The following is a 23074-nucleotide window of genomic DNA, read 5'->3' as shown; positions in this document are numbered from 1 at the left end:
GTTCCCCAGTTTCTGTGTTTTGTGTTTGTATTTCAGGAAATGGCTTCCTGGATTCTCAGCAGCTGATTGGTCAGCCCCATAGATGACTGCAGCTCTGAACCCTCCCTCTCGTCAGGGGAAACAGCTGTTTTCAATCACCAACTCGTTCACCAACGGATAAAAGCCTTTGTCAGGAAGAGAGAGTATCTTTGATGTCCTGTTTTGGTTGTTGCCCAGTAACAGTTTTGTTGAAAGTATTTTGTAGCCGCTACTTCTGATGTGTGTGTATGCCAAAAGGACTGTGTTCGTGATTATTGATATTGTTCACTTTGCGTTAGTAATTATTCTGTTTTTGTTCCCAGGGGAGAGGGGGAAGATGCCTGCAGGCACACATAACCCGTAGTATTTACTCTCTATGCACACTAGGTAAGACCTGGGTGGACCACCCCCTGTGTTTTGGTTAGCACGCCAGGAGCTGCTAAAAGGTTAGGTAAATAGTGGGTGGGCAGCTAAGGTAGGAGAGGGGATTCTTTTAACTTTCTTTGCTTTGGTTCTGTCCAGCCCCTTTTCACCAAATTACCGTGTTAAGGAAATAAATTCCCTGTAAACAGTAATATTCTCTGCCTCTGTCATCCTTACCTGCACCTACAATCTCATACCTCTTTCACTCCACGGGGAGTTGAGTGTAGCAGGGTGTTGCATTCCCTCCTCCAAGAGGCGTACGTAACATGTAGCAATACACCAACTCACTACAAAGATACAGGCATCCTTCCTAACTCATTTGCCAGAGCGGAAGGAAACTGCTTAGGGATTTCAACCTGAGGCCAATGGTGACTTCAAAACAGTTTAATGGCTGTGATAGGAGAGAACTGAGGATGGATGAATAACATTTTAGTTAGTCCACAATAGTAATCTAATTGACAGAATGGAAAGAAGGAAGCCTGTACAGAATACAACATTTCAAAAACATGCATCCTGTTTGCAATAAGGCATTAAAGTAAAACTGCAAAAAATGTGGCAAAGAAATGAATGTCCTGAATACAAAGTGTTATGTTTGGGGTAAACACATCACGGAGTACACTCCTCATATTTTCAAGCATGGTGGTGACGTCATCATGTTATGGGGTATGCTAGGGAGTTTTTAAAACTTGTGGGCATGGGCAATCTCAAATGTCTTAATTATAGGCTCCCCTGACTTTCTCTGTCCTATTTCTATGTTAAATATCAGTATTGACCGTCAGTAGGCCTAATAACCACATTCAACTACCAATTTACTGTTCTCTTCAGTTGGTGTAACCTACATAATTATTCCATTTGTTTTGTTTACCTTCATTTGCTTCCTCTGTAAATGTAATCACGGCTGTTTGGTTGTTGCTGAGGATCATTACTAACAGTTGATAAAAAAAAGTAATGTAGCAACCTCCATGCTCTCGTTGGCTGGCCCTCGCTACATATCCGTCGCCAAACCCACTGGCTCCAGGTCAACTTTAAGTCTTTGCTAGGTAAAGCCCTGCCTTATCTCATCTCACTGGTCACCATAGCAACACCCACCTGTCGCACGCGCTCCAGCAGGTATATTGCACTTGTCATGCCCAAAGCCAACACTTCATTTGGCTGCATTTCCTTCCAGTTCCCTGCTGCCAATGACTGGAACGAATTGCAAAAATCTCTGAAGCTTGAGTCATATCTCCCTCTCTAACTTTAAGCATCAGCTGTCAGAGCAGCTTACCGATCACTGTACCTATACACAGACCATCTGAAAATAGCACACCCAACTACCTCATCCCCATATGATTACTTACCCTCTTGCTCTTTCGCACCCCAGTATCTCTACTTACACATCATCTGCACATCTATCACTCCAGTATTAATGCTGAATTGTAATTAATTTTTCCTCCATGGTCTATTTATTGCCTACCTCCCTACTCTTCTACATTTGCACATGTAACAGTATAACTTTAGACCGTCCCCTCGCCCATACCCGGGCACGAACCAGGCACCATCTGCACACATCAACAACTGTCACCCACGAAGCATCGTTACCCATCGCTTCACAAAAGCCAAGGCCCTTGCAGAGCAAGGGGAACCACTACTTCAAGGTCTCAGAGCAAGTGACGTCACCGATTGAAACACTATTTAGTGCACACCACCGCTAACTAAGCTAGCGTTTCACATCCGTTACACAACACTGTACATATATTTCTATTTTCTTTTGAGTTATTGACTGTACATTTGTTTGTGTAACTCTGTTGTTTTTGTCACACTGCTTTGCTTTATCTTGGTCTGGTCGCAGTTGTAAAAGAGAACTTGTTCTCAACTGGCTTACCTGGTTAACTAAAGGTAAAAAAAATAAATAAAATGAAATGGTTATTGAGCGGAGAGCAGACCAAGCTGTAACAGTTTGAACCCGACGCATGGCACAATACTTGGCCGTGTCATCAAGCAGTTCCATGGTTAGTGCAGGCAATAGACAAGGTTATAGCCTACTATTGTACACTATTCTCCCTATTATAAGTCTATGTACACAAATCTTCCAACGTTACCATGGGTTTAAGAACTGAATGTGGCAATTTTAAGAATGAATCAATCCACCGTTTTCTGACTTTTGTGCGTAAAGGCTCTCCAGACCTGTTTATGATTCATAAATACTTTCCTAAACCTAAATCATCTATAAGATCAGAGTATTTTTTTAGTCTACCAATGAGTGCTGGAACAGAGACTAGTATGAATATATTCAGGATCAATCATACTTTCATTGATCCGGAATATTCTGAACCCGTTCTCTCAAAATGTTCTAGTCTTTCAACAAAATTCAAACTAAAAGGTGCACCGTATTTAAAGGGAACGCTTAAGGGAATGAACGTTATGTATAATAAGGGTTACATGGAGGAAATTGGACCTCTGAAATGCAAATGCATGACCATCCCTTCAGCAAAATATATTTTATCGAAACCCTTCCTTAACGCTTGAAAAAAGAGAACATGCCTACCGTTTAGCCTCACTTCCTGGACAGACCAGCCTTAGACATGCAGTTTTGTTCTTCGTCCTGTAGGCATTAGATGGCAACACAGGAATTTTGATGGCACACAGGGCTGCATCCAAGAAGGTTGTGGGTTTGCAGACCATGCATTTCTACATCATTTAACATATCAGCAGAATCTGTAATACCACACAGATTCTCAAAATTACAGGTTAAGAATGGACTATAGGCCTATGTGTTCATCTTATATTTCTTTAATGCCATATCAGGTTGTCTTGTTTGCAACCAATTTATCCTTGTTTACAAATAATTTAATCTGAGACGTCATTAGAAATTTGAGCATGGTACATTCAAAAGTTAGGCCTACCTTTCCACCCCAGACAGAGTAGGCCTACCAAAGCAGAAAAATTTCAGCTTTAACTGCTGGCTACTCTTCTGTTGCTTAACCCAATGAGAGAAGGTCACAAGTGTTTCCCCAAAAACTGTCTGGGTTTAAACAGGTTGTGTTTTCCTGGCATCCACCAAACCCAGATTTGTCTGTCGGACTGCCAGATGGTGTAATAATTAATCTCTCCAGATATAGCGTTTCTGCTGCTCCAGAGTCCACTGGCGAATTTTAGACCACTCCAGCAGATACTTGGCATTGCGCATGGTGATTTTAGGCTTGTGTGCGGCTGCTCGGCTATGGAAACCCATTTCATTAACTTTGGAACTAGTGAATGCTGCAACCGAGGATAGACGATTTTTACACGCTATGCACTTCAGCACTCGGCAGTCCCGTTCTGTGAGCTTGTGTGGTCTACCACTTCAGGGCTGAGCCGTTGATGCTCCTAGATGTTTCCACTTCACAATAACAGCGCTTACAGTTGACCGGGGCAGCTCTAGTAGGGCAGAAGTTTGACAAACTGACTTGTTGGAAGGCTGGCATCGTATGATGGTAGCATGTTTAATGTCACTGAGCTCCTCAGTAAGGCCATTCTACTGCCATTGTTTGTCTATGGAGATTGCATGGCTGTGTGCTTAATTTTTACACCTGTCCGCAACGTATGTGGCTGAAATAGGCGAATCCACTATTTTTAAGGGGTGTCCACATAATTTGTATATTGTATATCTCCATATGCATCCAAGTCACGTCTTTCCTGGGTATTTTACAGCTTGTTTCTAGCATAAAGCATTGCAGACCAATGTGCTGCAAGAGATCACATTATATAATCAGATCCGTTTTATTTTCTTCAAAATCTTAAGCTAACTTGGGTAGGCTTATGCTTTCTGCCATTTTCTTTAATGCCATTGGAATACCCTCTCATACCCCCTCAATTTGAGTCTTGGTTTTAACTTAGCCCTTCACTGACATAGAGGTAGGCTATTTAACCCTTCGCCGTGTACTATCACATATCTTTGATCATTGTAGAGTTGTTCCTGCAGTGTACTAACGCAAATATGTGATTAGAACAATAATGGAAAAATGTATGTAATAAATGTATTACTAGCCACTTTAAACAATGGCACTTTATATAATGTTTACATACCCTACATGTTTACATACCCTCATCTCATATGTATATACTGTACTCTACACCATCTACTGCATCTTGCCTATGCCGTTCGGCCATCACTCATTCATATATTTCTATGTACATATTCTTATTCATTCCTTTACACTTGTGTGTGTATAAGGTAGTTGTTGTGAAATTGTTAGGCTAGATTACTTGTTAGATATTACTGCATGGTCGGAACTAGAAGCACAAGCATTTCGCTAACCTTGCATTAACATCTGCTAACCATGTGTATGTGACAAATAACATTTGATTTGATTCGAGAACAGTAGTAACAGAACATTTGATACAACAAACGCTTCTAAACACCATTGTTGTCTGAACAGAATCTAGCTTGTATTGATGGAAAATGAAGGTCTTCAACTTTGTTCCTCAATTTCACCTTTTATTGTAAAAGATAAATGTGAACTTCATCAGCCAAGCCTCACACAGAACAACACATCCACAGCCAAACTGATTCCATAAACCAGTATAAATAACAGGTTGCGCTGACATAAAACAAAACATAGGTTTGCGACCTAACAGCTAGAGTTGTTTACACTGTACCACATATCTGGTGAGCACAAGGGAGGAATGCAATATTGTTTCGAAAAGAGATACGTGTCAGCTAAGCTAACAGTGGCTAAATTACTTTCAAAACAACTGGTAATTCTGAACTGGGAACTCAGAAATCTCCAACTTCAGTGTGTTCAAAGCAACTGGGAACTCGGAAGAAAACAAGCTCCGACTGGTGAAAAAAAAGATTTGAAAGATCATCCAACTCGGAATTCCAACTTGGGAACATGGGACTCTTTCTAGGGCTCCAACTTTCTGACCTGAAGAAAACTGACGTCATGATTTGACCTCATATTTTTCAGTTGGTCAGCGCATGCTCGGAGTACACATCCTGGTAATCCGTCTGGCCCTGCAGCCTTGTGTATGTTGACCTGTTTAAAGGTCTTACTCACATCGGCTGCGGAGAGCGTGATCACACAGTCGTCTGGAACAGCTGATGCTCTCATGTATGTGTTACTTCAGTGTTACTTGCCTTGAAGCAAGTATAGAAGTTAGTTAGAAAATCTCGTAGACCCGTGTCGCTGGCCAGCTCTCGGCTGTGCTTCCCTTTGTAGTCTGTAAGAGTTTGCAACCCCTGCAACATCCGACGAGTGTCGGAACCCGCGTAGTACGATTCGATCTTAGTCTTGTATTGGCGCTTTGCCTGTTTGATGGTTCATCTGAGGGCATTGCGGGATTTCTTATAAACTTCCGGGTTTGAGTCCAGCTCCTTGAAAGCGGCTGCTCTACCCTTTAGCTCAGTGCGGATGTTGCCTGTAATCCATGGCTTCTGGCTGGGGTATGTACGTACAATCACCGTCGGGACGACGTCATCGATGCACTTATTAATGAAGTCAGTGATTAATGTGGTGTACTCCTCAATGCCATCGGAAGAATTCCGTAACATATTCCAGTCTGTGCTAGCAAAACAGTCCTGTAGCTTAGCATTTGCTTCATCTGACCACTTTGTTATTGACCGAGTCACTGGTGCTTCCTGCTTTAATTTTTTATTGTCAGCAGTAATCAGGAGGATAGAATTATGGTCATATTTGCCAAATGGAGGGTGAGGGAGAGCTTTGTACGTGTCTCTGTGTGTGGAGTAAAGGTGGTCTAGAGTTTTTCTTCCCTCTGGTTGCACATATGCTGATAGAAATGAGGTAAAACGGATTTAAGTTTGAGTCCCCGGACACGAGTAGCACCCCCTCTGGATGAGCAGTTTTCAAGTCAAATCAAATTTTATTGGTCATATACACATGGTTAGCAGATGTTAATGCGAGTGTAGCGAAATGCTTGTGCTTCTAGTTCCATCCGTGCAGTAATATCTAACAAGTAATCTAACAATTTCACAACAACTACCTTATACACACAAGTTTAAAGGAATGATTAAGAATATGTGCATAATAAATATATGGATGAGCGATGGCCGAAACAGCAAATTTCTTCACCCTCCTGAGGTTGAAGAGGTGCTGTTTCACCTTCTTCACCACACTGTCTGTGTGGATGGACCAGTTTGTCGGTCGATATGGATAGGGGGGGTGCTCCCTCTGCTGTTTCCTGAAGTCCACGATCATCTCCTTTGTTTTGTTGACGTTGAGTGTGTGGTTATTTTCCTGACACCACACTCTGAGGGCCCTCACCTCCTCCTTGTAGGCCGTCTCGTCGTTGTTGGTAATCAAGCCTAACACTGTAGTATCGTCTGCAAACTTGATGATTGCGTTGGAGGTGTGCATGGCCACGCAATCATGGTAATGTTGGTAAGTAGACATTGCTCTTATATCCAATAGTTCCTCCCAGCTGTCCAATAGTTCCTTCCTCTTTGCTTATGGCCGTATAAAGCTCATTGAGTGTGGTCTTTGGTTTGTGGTGGTAAAATACAAAGCTATGAAGAATATAGATGAAAACTCTCTAGGTAGATAGTGGGTCTACAGCTTATCATGAGATACTCTACCTCAGGCGAGAAAAACCCAGAGACTCCCTTAGATATTATGACCCAGCTGTTTACAAATATACATAGACCGCCACCCCTTGTCTTACCAGAGGCTGCTATTCTATCCTGCCGACACAGTGTGTAACCTGCCAGCTGTATGTCATTCATGTTGTCATTCAGCCACAACTCTGTGAAACATAAGATATTCAAGTTTTTAATGTCCCATTGGTAGGATATAAGTGCTTTTTGTTCATACACTTTATTATCAGCTTATTGTACGTTTTCCAATAGTACCGATGGCAAAGGCAGATTAGCCATTCATCGCCAGATCCTCACAAGGCACTCCGATCTCATTCCGTGAAAGCTCCATCTCTTTCTCCTGCAAATGACGGGGAGGAGGGTCTGTTCGGGTGTCTGGAGTAAATCACTCTCATCCGACTCATTAAAGAAAAATGATTTGTCCAATTCAAGGTGAGTAATCACTGTTCTGATGTCCAGAATCTATTTTCGGTCATAAGAGACGGTAGCAGCAACAGTATGTATAAAATAAGTAACAAACAATGCGAAAAAACAAAATAGCACAGTTGGTTAAGAGCCCATAAAACAGCTGCCATCCCCTCCTGCGCCATTATTCTATATATACACTGTCGTCTGTAGTGATTGTTAACTGTGGAGCTGACCATACTGATAAATGCATAGATCAGAAAAATTTGACACAACAGATGATAAATGAAAATAATGATATTGAACCAACAAATCTGAAAGATAAATTGTATGGCAGGTATTGTGGGGGAGGATCAGAATGTTCAGAATCACAAAAAATATATAATAAATGTGGATTACTATGCTATTTCAATGACAATACATTCCGTTATGCAGCATAATATTTTATTTGTATTATCTGGGGGGAGGAAGTTGCAAAAACTTTAATGGCCATTTGAACAGCCATCCTCAACAACCACAATCCGTAAATAAATGAGAGCAGCATGATTCACATCAATGTGCTATGTAGATATCAATAATGCATGATATCCATATCGCCGTAGACTACACCACTGCTGTCATCCTTACCACCAAGCGTTTATTCAAGTTGTAAAATCTTTGGATGACGACAGTAGTCACATCCAAAGGTTTTAATGAGTATAGGGTTAGTTGATAGGGTAATTAAAAAATTTATATTTAATTTCCCGGTTCCCCTTTCCCAATGTATCAATGTATCACAAGACATTGAGTGACACATTGAGAAAGTTGTGATACATTGAAAAAGGGGAACCACAACGTGTAATGGAGCTATACTATAGTTCAGTTGGGGGCGGTAAGGCAACCTTTTGGATGCCAACCGCCGTTAAACCCCACCAAAGAATAAGTCACTCTCATTGACCCCCATACAAAAATGTATTGCTCGGTGGCGAGACACCGCCACCTGCTGTGCTGAAGGGAGACACATTTTCCGCAGAGTTGGGCCTTTTTCTTCCTCTCTGCTGACGAGACGTTGGTGAACGACACTATGCCTGCCGTAGTTATAATGGATGAAAATTATGATAAACTTTTAGAGCAGTGCCAAACACAGGAACTTGAGGTAGTTATATCCAAGTATTTCATCAAACATGTGTAAATTGAAGCTTTAAATGTGTCCATTCGCAAAGATGATCTCTTTGGTCTGTGTGTATTAACTTAGCTAGTGGTGCTAACTAGCTAGCCATCCAAACGCACTGACGTTAGCGAACACAGCATAGCTAGCTAACTAGATCATAACATTCAATTGGGCACAGCGAACGCTGCATTTTAACGTGCGAGAAAGTAGCTAACTACCCTCATATACGTCAGTTAGCTTGGTAGCGAGCACAGCGTATATAGCTAGGTCTTAACATTACATTGAACACAGAATTTAACTGCGTTTTGCTATGTAGCAGAAGGATGTGAAATGTAGGAGGAAGGAGGAAAGTAGCTAGCTAATGACACATTCAAATATCACATATTGTGTTGAGCATTTAAATTAGCAGCACGGGGTGCAGCTGGATAATGTTTTTTCCTTAGTTAGGTTTTCACAATTTGTGCGTCAAGTAATATGCGCAGAACGTTCAGGTTGTTTAATACAAGGTTTCCTGGATGGGTCCTTTCGACCAGGTCGTGCAGCTATCTGTATAGCCACATTATTAAATGGACATCTTCAGTCATGAGGGTACAACGTTTGGAACTTCATGAACGTCATTAGCAATCCAACAGAAAATGGCGGTACAATTTTATGAATGTCAGCAAACAATTTGTTATTTCGACATGATGGGATATTTTGTCTGTGAAATTAATTATGCGGGAAATATGTTTGGAATAATAACATCGTAGCAAATTTGGGAGTCACGCGATGATCAAATCAAATTGTATTTGTCACATACACATGGTTAGCAGATGTTAATGCGAGCGTAGCGAAATGCTTGTGCTTCTAGTTCCGACAATGCAGTAATAACCAACAAGTAATCTAACTAACAATTCCAAAACTACTGTCTTATACACAAGTGTAAGGGGATAAATAATATGTACATAAAGATATATGAATGAGTGATGGTACAGAGCAGCATAGGCAAGATACAGTAGATGGTATCGAGTACAGTATATACATATGAAATGAGTATGTAAACAAAGTGGCATAGTTAAAGTGGCTAGTGATACATGTATTACATAAAGATGCAGTAGATGATATAGAGTACAGTATATACTTATACATATGAGATGAATAATGTAGGGTAAGTAAACATTATATTAGGTAGCATTGTTTAAAGTGGCTAGTGATATATTTTACATTTCCCATCAATTCCCATTATTAAAGTGGCTGGAGTTGAGTCAGTGTGTTGGCAGCAGCACTCAATCTTAGTGGTGGCTGTTTAACAGTCTGATGGCCTTGAGATAGAAGCTGTTTTTCAGTCTCTCGGTCCCAGCTTTGATGCACCTGTACTGACCTCGCCTTCTGGATGATAGCGGGGTGAACAGGCAGTGGCTCGGGTGGTTGTTGTCCTTGATGATCTTTATGGCCTTCCTGTAACATCGGCTGGTGTAGGTGTCCTGGAGGGCAGGTAGTTTGCCCCCGGTGATGCGTTGTGCAGACCTCACTACCCTCTGGAGAGCCTTACGGTTGTGGGCGGAGCAGTTGTCGTACCAGGCGGTGATACAGCCCGCCAGGATGCTCTCGATTGTGCATCTGTAGAAGGCTGTGAGTGCTTTTGGTGACAAGCCAAATTTTTCAGCCTCCTGAGGTTGAAGAGGCGCTGCTGCGCCTTCTTCACGATGCTGTCTGTGTGGGTGGACCAATTCAGTTTGTCTGTGATGTGTATGCCGAGGAACTTAAAACTTACTACCCTCTCCACTACTGTTCCATCGATGTGATTAGGGGGGTGTTCCCTCTGCTGTTTCCTGAAGTCCAGAATCATCTCCTTAGTTTTGTTGACGTTGAGTGTGAGGTTATTTTCGTGACACCACACTCCGAGGGCCCTCACCTCCTCCCTGTAGGCCGTCTCGTCGTTGTTGGTAATCAACCCTACCACTGTTGTGTCGCCCGCAAACTTGATGATTGAGTTGGAGGCGTGTGTGGCCACGCAGTCGTGGGTGAACAGGGGGTATACGAGAGGGCTCAGAACGCACCCTTGTGGGGCCCCAGTGTTGAGGATCAGCGGGGTGGAGATGTTGTTGCCTACCCTCACCACCTGGGGGCGGCCCGTCAGGAAGTCCAGTACCCAGTTGCACAGGGCGGGGTCGAGACCCAGGGTCTCGAGCTTGATGACGAGCTTGGAGGGTACTATGGTGTTAAATGCCGAGCTGTAGTCGATGAACAGAATTCTCACGTAGGTATTCCTCTTGTCCAGATGGGTTAGGGCAATGTGCTGTGTTTGAGATTGCATCGTCTGTGTACCTATTTGGGCGTTAAGCAAATTGGAGTGGGTCTAGGGTGTCAGGTAGGGTGGAGGTGATATGGTCTTTGACTAGTCTCACAAAGCACTTCATGATGACGGAAGTGAGTGCTACGGGGCGGTAGTCGTTTAGCTCAGTTACCTTAGCTTTCTTGGGAACAGGAACAATGGTGGTCCTCTTGAAACATGTGGGAACTGCAGACTGGGATAGGGTTGATTGGATATGTCCGTAAACACACCAGCCAGCTGGTCTGTGGATGCTCTGAGGACACGGCTAGTGATGCCGTCTGGGCCTGCAGCCTTGCGAGGGTTAACACGTTTAAATGTTTTACTCACCTCGGCTGCAGTGAAGGAGAGTCCACATGTTTTCCTTGCAGGCTGTGTCAGTGGCACTGTATTATCCTCAAAGCGGGCAAAAAAGTTATTTAGTCTGCCCGGGAGCAAGACATCCCGGACCGTGACGGGGCTGGTTTTCTTCTTGTAATCCGTGACTGACTGACTGTAGACCCTGCCACATACCTCTTGTGTCTGAGCCGTTGAATTGAGATTCTACTTTGTCTCTATACTGACGCTTAGCTTGTTTGATTGCCTAGCGGAGGGAATAGCTGCACTGTTTGTATTCGGTCATGTTTCCGGTCACCTTGCCCTGATTAAAAGCAGTGGTTCACGCTTTCAGTTTCACGCGAATGCTGCAATCAATCCACGGTTTCTGGTTTGGGAATGTTTTAATCGTTGCTATGGGAACGACATCTTCAACGCACATTCTAATGAACTCGCGCACCGAATCAGCGTATTCGTCAATATTGTTGTCTGACGCAATACGAAACATATCCCAGTCCACGTGATGGAAGCAGTCTTGGAGTGTGGAATCAGATTGGTTGGACCAGCGTTGGACAGACCTCAGCGTGGGAGCTTCTTGTTTTAGTTTCTGTCTGTAGGCAGGGATCAACAAAATTTAGTCGTGGTCAGCTTTTCCGAAAGGAGGGCGGGGCAGGGCCTTATATGCGTCGCGGAAGTTAGAATAGCAATGATCCAAGGTTTTGCCAGCCCTGGTTGCGCAATCGATATGCTGATACAATTTAGGGAGTCTTGTTTTCAGATTAGCCTTGTTAAAATCCCCAGCTACAATGAATGCAGCCTCAGGATGTATGGATTCCAGTTTGATATGTTGTGTGGTCCTCCCATTACGATTTGGGAACGCGTGCAGTTTATTAAGACTACAAAATAAATATATTTTGAACTTGATGTACCTCTCTAATAAATATCGATGGTCTTATTCTGGTGACTTGATGCGTGGCTGCCGTTTGACAAATATAATCAATCTCACTGTAATCTATAATATTCTCATTTAGGCTAGCTGTCTCTGCGAACTGTTAGCTGGAGCTCACATGCCTTGACCAGAGTGGGCACATTTTCTATTTAACGCAACATTTCTACTTACAAAACCATCAGTAGAATTGGAAATGCATTGAACTTTTGATTTTAATTCTGTACATTAAACACATATATATTTAAACTTCATTCATTTCCAGCACCACCTCAACATTATGTGAAAATCGCGGAAGATACGTGATTCCTATGACATCATCAGTGTGCATCATGTGATTTTTAACCAATTATGAGTAGGCATTGCCTACTAGTTGTCTACTGTTGGTTGTCATTGGAAACACTTATCTTCCTCAATCTTTTAACATGATGTTGAAAAAGGGTGATATTTCCCTTAGTGCACATAAAGACACTTTTTTTTGCTCATGATGTTACATCAATACTCTTTATCAGCAACACGTGAGTTTGATGGAAACACCATGGGTGAGAAACTTTGCATATCTTCTTTATGCAGATTTTAGAATATTCGCATGAAAATCTGTCATAAATTGGATGGAAACCTAGCTATTGGCTTGCATGGGCAGCATATTGGCTAAACATTGACTAATTGTTTGTTTTCTCGTCAGGCTCCAGGTGGCATTGCAACCCCTCAAGTGTATGCCCAGCTGTTGGCTCTCTATCTACTGCACAATGACATGTAAGTCAGGTTTTCTATAGGCCTAGCCCTTCTAAAGAAAATATTTTCTGACCATTAGGTGTTAGTTAGAGCTTAAACTCAATGTGTAGCTAGCCAGTCGGCAAGGGTTGTTGCAGGATTGCTATTTTACTAGTAAAATGCCGCTAGCTATGATTACCATAGCTATAATATGTAGCTTGCTAGATAGCTAGATATTTCATTAGGTGTCGATATTTGATGTGATAACGATGGTTTTGGGAAACATGCTCCTTCAAGGGTTCTTATGATGAACTTAGCCGTAAGATGCTTTTGGGGAAAGTGTGCCCCGGTCTAGCTAGCTGGTTTGTGACTTTGCTACTTACAGAGATATACAGTACCAGTCAGAAGTTTGGACACACTTACTCATTCAAGAGTTTTTCTTTATTTTCACTATTTTCTACATCGTAGAGTATTAGTGAAGATATCAAAACTATGATATAACACACATGGAATCATGAAGTAAAATAAATCAAAATATATTTTAGAATCTTCAAAGTAGCCACCCTTTGCCTTTGACAGCTTTGCACACTCTTGAAATTCTCCAAATCAGATTCATGAGGTAGTCACCTGGAATGTTTTTCCAACAGTCGTGAACCAGTACCCACATATGCTGAGCACTTGTTGGCTGCTTTTCCTTCACTCTGCGGTCCAACTCATCCCAAACCATTTCAGTTGGGTTGAGGTCGGGTGATTGTGGCGGCCAGGTCATCTGATGCAGCACTCCATTGCTCTCCTTCATGGTGAAATAGCCCTTACACATCTTGGAGGTGTGTTTGGGGATATATTGTCCTGTTGAAAAACAACAAAATCGCAAACCAGATGGGATGGTGTATGGTGTATCGCTGCAGATATGCAGTGGTAGCCATGCTGGTTAAATGTGCCTTGAATTGTGTCATCAGCAAAGCACCATCACAACACCTCCATGCTTCATGGTGGGAACTACACATGCGGAGATCATCTGTTCATCTACTCTGTCTCTCAAAGACACAGTGGTTGGAACCAAAAATCTCAAATTTGTACTCATCAGACAAAAGAACAGATTTCCATCGGTCTAATGTCCATTGCTCGTGTTTCTTGGCCCAAGCAAATTTCTTATTATTGGTGTCCTTTAGTAGTGGTTTCTTTGCATCAAACTATTAAGCCCTGATTCACTCAGTCTCCTCTGAGCAGTTGATGTTGAGATGTCTTTACTTGAACTCTGTGCAGCATTTATTTGGGCTGCAATTTCTGAGTGTGGTAACGCTAATGGACTTATCCTCTGCAGCAGAGGGTCTGGGTCTTCCTTTCCTGTGACGGTCCTCATGAGAGCCAGTTTCATCATAGTGCTTGATTGTTTTTGTGACTGCACTTGAAGAAACTTTCAAAGTTCTTGACATTTTCCAGATTGACTGACCTTCATGTCTTATAGTAATGATGGACTGTAGTTTCTCTTTGCTTATTTGAGCTGTTCTTGCCATAAAATAGACTTGGTCTTTTACCAAATCGTACTCTCTACTGTTTACCACCCCTACCTTGTCACAACACAACTGATTGGTTCAAATGCATTAAGAAGGAAAGAAATTCCCCAAATGTACTTTTAACAGGGCACACCTTTTAATTGTGATGCATTCCAGGTGACTACCTTGAAGCTGGTTGAGAGAGTGAAATGAATTTGCAGAGATGTCATCAAGGCAAGGGGTGGCTACTTTGTTAAACAAATCAAATATATATTTGAGGTTCTTCACTTTGGTTACATATGTGTTATTCTATAATGTAGAAAATAGTAAAAAAAATTAAGAAAAACCCTTGAATGAGTTTGTGTCAGGTGTGTGTGTATATATATATATGTGTGTATATATATATATATATATATAAAATAAAGCACCAGATAAAAGTTATAATTTATTTCCACAACTGATTAATAATGTAGGCATTCCATATTGTTTGTTACTTACAGTGCTGTAAAAGTATTTGCCCTCTTTCAATTTTTCTCTACTTTTGCATAATTTTCAACCAAACCTAATATTAGATTAACAGAACCTGAATGAACAGCAATTACATACTTATTTCATAAAGAAAATTATGCCACTCCAATGTCCCTGTGTGGGAAAAAGTAATTGCCCCCTTACACTCAATAACTGGTTGTGCAATCTTTAGCTGCAATGCTTCCTTTAGTTGTTGGTCAATCGCTGTGGAGTAATTTAGCCCAGTCTTCCATGTAGAACAGCTGTAACTCAGCAACATTGGTGGCTTTTCAAGCATGCACTACTCATTTCAAGTCCATGGGACCAATATCTCCCAAAAAGTTGACTCAAGTTTGCCATAAAGCACCTGGATGATCATCCAGACTCTTGTAAGAATGTTCTATGGACAGATGATTCAAAAGTGTAGCTTTTTTGATGACTTGGGCCCCATGGTGAAAACCAAACACTGCATTCCACAGTAAGAACCTCATACCAACGATCAAGCGTGATGGTAATGTGATGGATTGGGGATGCTTTGCTGCCTCAGGACTTGAACAACTTGCCTTAATAGAAGGAACAATGAATTCTGCTCTGTATCGGAGAATTCAACAGGAGAATGTCATGCCATCTGTCAGTGAGCTGAAGCGCTGCTGGGTCATGCAGCAAGACAATGATCCAAAACACGCCATCAAGTCTACATGAAAATGGCTAAAAAGCAACAAATCCAGACCTAATCCCAATTGAGATGTTGTGGTAGGACTTAAAACGAGTAGTTCAAGCTTGTCAAATGTCAGAGTTAAAGCAGTTCTGGAGGCAAGAGTGGGCCAAAATTCCTCCACAACGATCTGAAAGACTGATCACCCCCCCCCCAAACACACACACACTCGTTCATACAACCACAAGCTCAGATGTTCAATAGTTGTTCCATCCCATATCTGTGCAACATTGAAGACCCTCTCGCTCTCACAATTCCTGACACATGGGCTCTGGCATTTGCAACCATTTTTCCTTTTTCACTCACTTAATTCCACACTTTTCCATACAAACGTACAGGCACCCCATCTTCAAACACACCCACACTCCCCCCACATATAAATAATTTTACAACATTCCCTGACTTTGAATAGTATAGTGTTTTATTTATCAGTTGCTGTATTTTATTAAATAACTATTTATATTACAATCCCTACCATGGATAGTGTTGGGTGTTCTGTTATTGGCCCCTTCTATTATTTAGAATGGTCATGGAGTAGTCTTGGTTTTTAAGAGCTACACATTTCCATTTTAGTCTATTCTTTTTGAATTTTGGGTACAGAACTTTGCGCCGTTCTGCAATTTCCTTCGGGAACCTATCATTCATGCCTTTTTTCATGCTGGCTAGTCTTTCGCCCAGGCTTTCAACTGTTATTTTATCTTTAAATAATGCAATTTGGCAACAATTGATTGGGTGCGTGTATCACTGTCCTCTCTTCTGAAAACGGTGTACACGTTTGAGTTTGTGGACTCTGTCGCCTGGGGTCTGTAGCGCTTTAACCAGTAATTCTTTCACCACGCTCTCTGGATCTTCACCTTCGTCTTTATTTCCGGTAAACACCAGATTTCTTTTTTTGTCTGTATATCAAGTAAGGCTTCTCTTAAATTTTAGATTTTTTATTTATTTTACTAATGTCTATTTCAATAATATTGAGAGTAGCTTTTAGTTTCTCATCTCTCCAAGGATCACCTTCAACTCCTTTTTATATCTTTACTAACTAGTTCAAGTATGCCCAATTAATCGACTTCAGCAGGTCAGTTTCCATTCTTTGTGTACGGAGTGGTGAAAAGCAGGAATCGTCTGTTGCACTTTTCTTTTGGGGATTGTGTCTCCATACTTACCCTGGTTACACTACATGTTTTGGCGTGGGTAGTATTTGTTGATACATTTCTTTACCCTTCTAATTTGTTTTGTGGTGATATCCAGATTGAAGGTTATTGCTCACGTGCAGTGTTGTAGTACTCGAGACCTGTCTCGAGACCACACATTAAGTGTCTCGGTCTTGTCGGATACTTTTTTTTACTCAGTCTTGAATGTCTCGGACGGTGAGGACTTGTAATTTCTTCCAGAGACCAGTGGAGTAAAACACTCTCAGCTTCAATTGTCACCATATTAAAAATGGTGTGTGTGTGTGTGTGCGTGTGTACGGTTGAAGTCGGAAGTTTACATACACCTTAGCCAACTACATTTAAACTCAGTTTTCACAAATCCTGACATTTAAACATAATAAAAAATCCCTGTCTTAGGTCAGTTTGGATCACCACTTTATTTTAAGAATGTGAAATGTCAGAATAATAGTAGAGAGAATAATTTATTTAGCTTTTATTTCTTTCATCACATTCCCAGTGGGTCAGAGGTTTACATATACTCAATTAGTATTTGGTAGTATTGCCTTTAAATTGTTTAACTTGGGTCTAACGTTTTTTTGTAGCCTTCCACAAGATTTCACAATAAGTTGGGTGAATTTTGGCCCATTCCTCCTGACAGAGCTGGTGTAACTGAGTCAGGTTACAGCTTGCTCTCACATGCTTTTTCAGTTCTGCCCACACATTTTCTATGTGATTGAGGTCAGGGCTTTGTGATGGCCACTCCAATACCTTGACTTGTTGTCCTTAAGCCATTTTGCCACAACTTTGGAAGTATGCTTGGGGTCATTGTCCATTTGGAAGACCCATTTGTGACCAAGCTTTAACTTCCTGACTGATGTCTTGAGATGTTGCTTCAATATATCCACATAATTTTCCTCCCTCAAGAAGCCATCTATTTTGTGAAGTGCACCAGTCCCTCTTGCAACAAAGCACTCCCACAACATGATGCTGCCACCCCCGTGATTCACGGTTGGGATGGTGTTCTTCGGCTTGCAAGCCTCCACCTTTTTCCTCCAAACAAAATGGTCATTAAGGCCAAACAGTTATTTTTTTCATCAGACCATAGGACATTTCTCCAAAAAGTTTGATCTTTGTCCCCATGTGCAGTTGCAAACCGTAGTGTTTTTTTTATGGCAGTCTTTTTATCTCTATTATAGATGTGTTTGCACAGTGGCGAACGTATTGGACCTAGGCCTTCACGAAGGGCCAGTGGTATAGTGGAGGCTATATATGACTCACCACCTGAATTTGGTCTTATGTTGCAAAATGTGAAATTGTGTTTTTTACATTTGGTAAAAGTAGAGACTCAGAGCTACAAAATGGTATATAATACATTGCATTTGAAGACACATGGGAAAGTAATTCTGCTTTGAAAGTTGATCAACTTGTAAACTCACTTTTGAGAAAATCGCCTTCTGAATGTTTTGGAATCTAGCGAAGAGCTCTTTTGTAACACCCTTTCAGCATAGTTCACACGCTCTTAAGCTTTAGCCCCAGCCATCTCGTTTTGCTCTCTTTGAGCGCACACTTGATGCTCTGGCTAATGATTTGTTTACCAATGGATAACATGAAAACAGCCTAACCAGCTCTGCTAGCAACAATTTCATTACGCTTTTTTGTAGTTTTTGTAGACGTTTACTGACACTAGCCATATTCAACGGGTGTTGTACACATGTAAAGTTAGCTAATGAGCCAGCTAGGTTAGCAAGTTTAACAAAATTGAACAACAATGCCAACAATGTCACTGTGTTGGGAGATAACCAACCAGGTTCAATGTTAGCTAGCTAACGAGAAAAGCAAACAGGTCTGGGAAACTAACAATAACGTCCACTAGGAAGCCAGCCAGTTAATGTTAGCTAGCTAGCTAACAGTACACTTTAGCCTGACCTGAAATCACTTTGTCAAAATTAGAAATGTGTAATATCTGAAAATGTAGCTAGCTATCTTACCTGTATGCAACATCATGTATGATGGATGCGTCTCCCTGTCAGGAATGTCATACCACGGTTGCCCTTAGTTTGAAGACATAATCCGGAGACAGGTGTTTCTCCGTCTCTTTAGCTATCATACTCTAATTCCACTGATTTCAAAACTTGATCCTTCAGTTTTGAAATCTTGAAAGCTTATGAAGCTCCACTATACAATATAGATTTTTTTTAAGGCCGCGTTCAGAATGATATCTGTAGCCGATAAGTAGGAAAGATGTTTCAAACTTATGGACATCACTTCAAATTAGTGGATTCGGCTATTTCAGCCACACCAGTTGCTGTCAGGTGTATTAAGCACAAAGCCATGCAATCTCCATAGAGAAACATTGGCAGTAGAATGGCCTTACTGAAGAGCTCAGTGTCTTTCAATGTGGCTTCATCATAGGATGCCACCTTTCCAACAAGTCAGTTCTTCACATTTCTACCCTGCTAGAGCTTCCCTGGTCAACTGTAAGTGCTGTTATTGAAGTGGCAACTAGGAGTAACAACGGCTCAGTCGCGAAGTGGTAGGCCTTACAAGCTCACAGAACAGGACCGCTGAGTGCTTAGCGCATAACAATCATCTGTCCTCGGTTGCAACACTCACTACCACGTTCCAAACTGCCTCTGGAAGCAATGTCAGCACAAGAACTGTTAGTCCGGAGTTTCATTAAATTGGTTTCCATGGTGAACAGCCGCACCCAAACCTTAGATCACCATGCGCAATGCGAGGAATCTGTTGGTGTGGTGTAAAGCTCGCTGGCATTGGAAACGCATTCTCTGGTGAGATTAATCTCACTTCACCATCTGGCAGTCCGACAGACGAGTCTGGGTTTGGCGGATGCCAGGAGAACGCTACCTGCCCCAATTGATAGTGCCAACTGTAAAATTTGGTGAAGGAGGAATGATGGTCTGGGGCTGTTTTTCATGGTTTGCGGTAGGCTAACCGCATGCTGCAATAAAAAAAGTTCCACTCACCATATGAAGATAATTTGAAACTTCTCCATTTTCAATGATAACTTTCAACAAGAAGTTAACAAATTAGCAACAACATCATATTTGATAACACTTGCTGTTGCAAACTAGCCTACAACAACAGCTAGCTAGCTAGACCGTGGAGAAAGTACTGTTCACTATTGCACAGTGACTTGTTGGCCTTTGAAGGTAGTTTCCATATATTTTTATCAAAATGGTTCCACCCATTTTTAAAGTCAATGTAGTTGGTTAATTCCACTGTCACTCCAAAAATGTTACCCTAATACAGTTGAATGGCAAATGCTTTCTGTGAAGCTTCTGATTGCCTAGCCAATGGCTGACTGAGCAAGCAGAGACCACCAAAGAAAAATCCTGATTGGATTTTTTTTATTCTCTGAAGTGTTAACCCTTTCTATCAAAAACTGAAGATATAAATGAGAACATCATTGAAAATAATACGAATAATTGTATCATTTTATAAATCCTTAGCCTTTCTCTGAAAGTGTAGGAGGCCCTCATTGTTCTCCACTGTTTGGGTTAGTAATAATTTGTAGAGTGGCTCTATTTGCCCTCAGTATGCATTTTTTTCACCTTTCTGAATGTCTAAAGACATCTTCTAAAATATGAACAACCGAAATACAGGACATTTTGAACTCCTATCGTGACGATTTGACCGTTACAGTCATGGTCTTGAATTGGACTCATTTTTCTGGTCTTTTTATTTTATTTAACCTTTTTAGCTCGGCAAGTCAGTTAAGAACAAATTGTTATTTACAATGACGGCCTAATAACGCAAATTCCGTACTGCGGGAATGGGATAATTATTTATTTATATATAAATAAATATAGGACAAAACGCACATCACGAGAAGTGAGCCAACACTACATAAAAAGAGACTCGGTCTGGGACTTCTCGTCCCCCTCCTTGACTCGGTTCGCTGTGGTCTTGATATTGAATCGGTATTGCTTTAGGTGGTCTCGAACACAACACAGCTCATATGTGGATCAAAGTTGTGAAGTGCTAATATTTAGTCAGCTTTACAGATATTGAATATTCTGTTTTTATTATGAGGCATTCCGCACCGCCATCTTCAGGCCGCCGTCTTCCCAGTTCACCCTACATAGGCCTAATTTTTACCAACTCATTTGCAGGCCTTGACAAGTAGGACGGATGTTTTACTTGTCCGAAAGCTTGTCAAGCTCGTCGTGCTGAACAATCAGGCACTGTGCTTCACTCTCCTGTGTTGTGACCATTTGATCTGAACAAACTGTGCCTCAATTATGTCAACAGAATCAAGCCTTTAGATGTTAATGTTAACTCTCCTTCATTATATTTGTGTAATTAAGTCTCATTAAAGTTTGTCCACATTTTCTGGCGGCTCACTCTTGTCAGCATTGGTTTGGACATGATGCTGTAGCCAACATGCATATCACCTACACTTTGACATGTAGGCTTTTTTATATATTTATATACATGGCAAATAGAGTTAAATATTGTTCCAAAGTTGGACTCTGATCCAATTCTGATAGGAGTAATTGTTTGATATTTAGATTTGTGCGATTTAATTAACTTGTCATTCGGACAGAATAAATCCTTTTATCTATTTTTTTGTAACACAGAACATCAACAGACAAGAACAGCTCAAGGACAGACAATAGCTTCACTCGGCGAACCTGTTTTGTGAGCTTGTGTGGCCTACCACTTCGCGGCTGAGATGTTATTGCTCCTAGACGTTTCCACTTAACAATAATAGCACTTATAGTTGACAAGGGCAGAAATTTGACAAACTGACTTTTTGGAAAGGTGTCATCCTATGACGTTGACACGTTGTAGGTCACAGAGCTCTTCAGTAAGGCCATTCTACTGCCATTGTTTGTCTATGGAGAATGCATGGCTGTGTGCTTGCATTTATACCGGTCCGCAATGGGTGTGGCTGAAATAGCCGAATTCACTAATTTAAGTGGTGTCCCTTTTTGACCATGTAGTGTGTGTTTTACATAGTGTCTGATCACAGAACATTCTGTAGAATTCAAGAAAAATACCACCGTAACTAAAACGTCGAACTCATTCACAGTAAAATATATTACCATTCTGATTTCAGATTATCAATCCTTACTAAATATTGAAGACTCAATATGCTCAAGTTTTTCCCCATCTTCATTAGTTGTGTAAATGGCAGTTTGGGAGAGGGGAGCATTTATTTATTTCCATTCCCCTTTAATTGTCAGATGACTTTTGTTACTTTTTTTTACAGGAATAATGCCAGGTACCTGTGGAAGCGAATTCCTCAAGCCATTAAATCGGTGAGAATGGTTAGGGTTAGCATTTATCTCATATATTTAGACTGAACAAAAATGTAAATGCAACAATTTTACTAAGTTAGTTCATATAAGGAAATCAGTCAATTGAAATCAATTCATGAGGCCCTAATCTATGGATTTCATAGACATCCGGTGAAGATGCCGCATTTGAAGGTCCTGGGTTGGTGTGGTTACACATGGTTTGCGCTTGTGAGACTGGTTGGACGTACTGCCAAATTCTCTAAAACGATGGAGGCGGCTTATGGTAGACAAATCCACATTCAACAGCTCTGGTGGACATTCCAGCAGTCAGCATGCCAATTGCATGCTCCCTCAACTTGAGAAATCTTTGGCATTGTGTTGTGACAACTGCACATTTTAGTGGCTTTTTATTGTCCCCGGCACAAGGTGCACCTGTGTTTTGACCATGCTGTTGATATGCCACACCTGTCAGGTGTATGGATTATCTTGGCAAAGGACAAATACTCACTAAAAAGGATGTAAACATTGGTGCACAAAATTTGATATTTTTGTGCGTACGGAAAATTTCTGGGGGCATTTATTTCAGCTCATGAAACATGGGACCAACACTTTACATGTTGCGGTTTATATTTTTGTTCAGTATAGATAGCTGAGGCACAAGTATGTTTAAATTTCTTTGTGTATATTTTTGTTAGACAATGAAAACGAGTTAAAGCTATACTGGGAGCTCAACTCTAGAATAGGTAGGCCAGTCATTGTATAATTTCCCACATTGAAGATGGTAGTACAAAAGTGGGACCTGTCCTGCACATGGAATTGCTTCAATTTATGAGAATGAGTGTACCCAATGTCTCACGAGCAACAAGACTCAGTCTGCATATCGTTTAGTATAGTCTAGTTACCAATGTATGTTAAAGTTGATTTAAATGGGTTTAAACGTGTTGTGTGCAGGGAAACCCAGAGCTGACGGCCGTGTGGGCCGTGGGTCAGCGCATATGGCAGCGAGACTTCCCTGGGATCTACTCGGCCATTGCAGCTCACCAGTGGTCTGAGAACATCCTGCCCGCCATGGATGCCCTGCAAGGTAC

The 23074-nt window shown here is 41.3% G+C and overlaps 1 protein-coding gene across 2 annotated transcripts in view; it reads left to right on the top strand.

The window, feature by feature from the left end:
• Window positions 1-8397: 8397 nt before the first annotated feature.
• The window catches only part of LOC135519908 (COP9 signalosome complex subunit 8-like), a 29203-nt gene continuing 14526 nt past the window's right edge, over window positions 8398-23074 (top strand). For both annotated transcript variants that reach the window (XM_064945125.1, XM_064945124.1), the window contains exons 1-4: window positions 8398-8555; window positions 12828-12898; window positions 21959-22007; window positions 22938-23070. In XM_064945125.1, the coding sequence (XP_064801197.1) occupies window positions 8484-8555; window positions 12828-12898; window positions 21959-22007; window positions 22938-23070 (325 nt within the window). In that variant the 5' untranslated portion in view covers window positions 8398-8483. The remainder of the gene's footprint in view (window positions 8556-12827; window positions 12899-21958; window positions 22008-22937; window positions 23071-23074) is intronic.

This window comes from Oncorhynchus masou, chromosome 29, assembly GCF_036934945.1.
Source record: "Oncorhynchus masou masou isolate Uvic2021 chromosome 29, UVic_Omas_1.1, whole genome shotgun sequence".
In the NCBI taxonomy this organism is placed as follows: domain Eukaryota; kingdom Metazoa; phylum Chordata; class Actinopteri; order Salmoniformes; family Salmonidae; genus Oncorhynchus; species Oncorhynchus masou.
The sequence above is the reverse complement of the archived record's forward strand: the minus strand, read 5'-3'. Positions and strand labels throughout refer to the sequence as shown.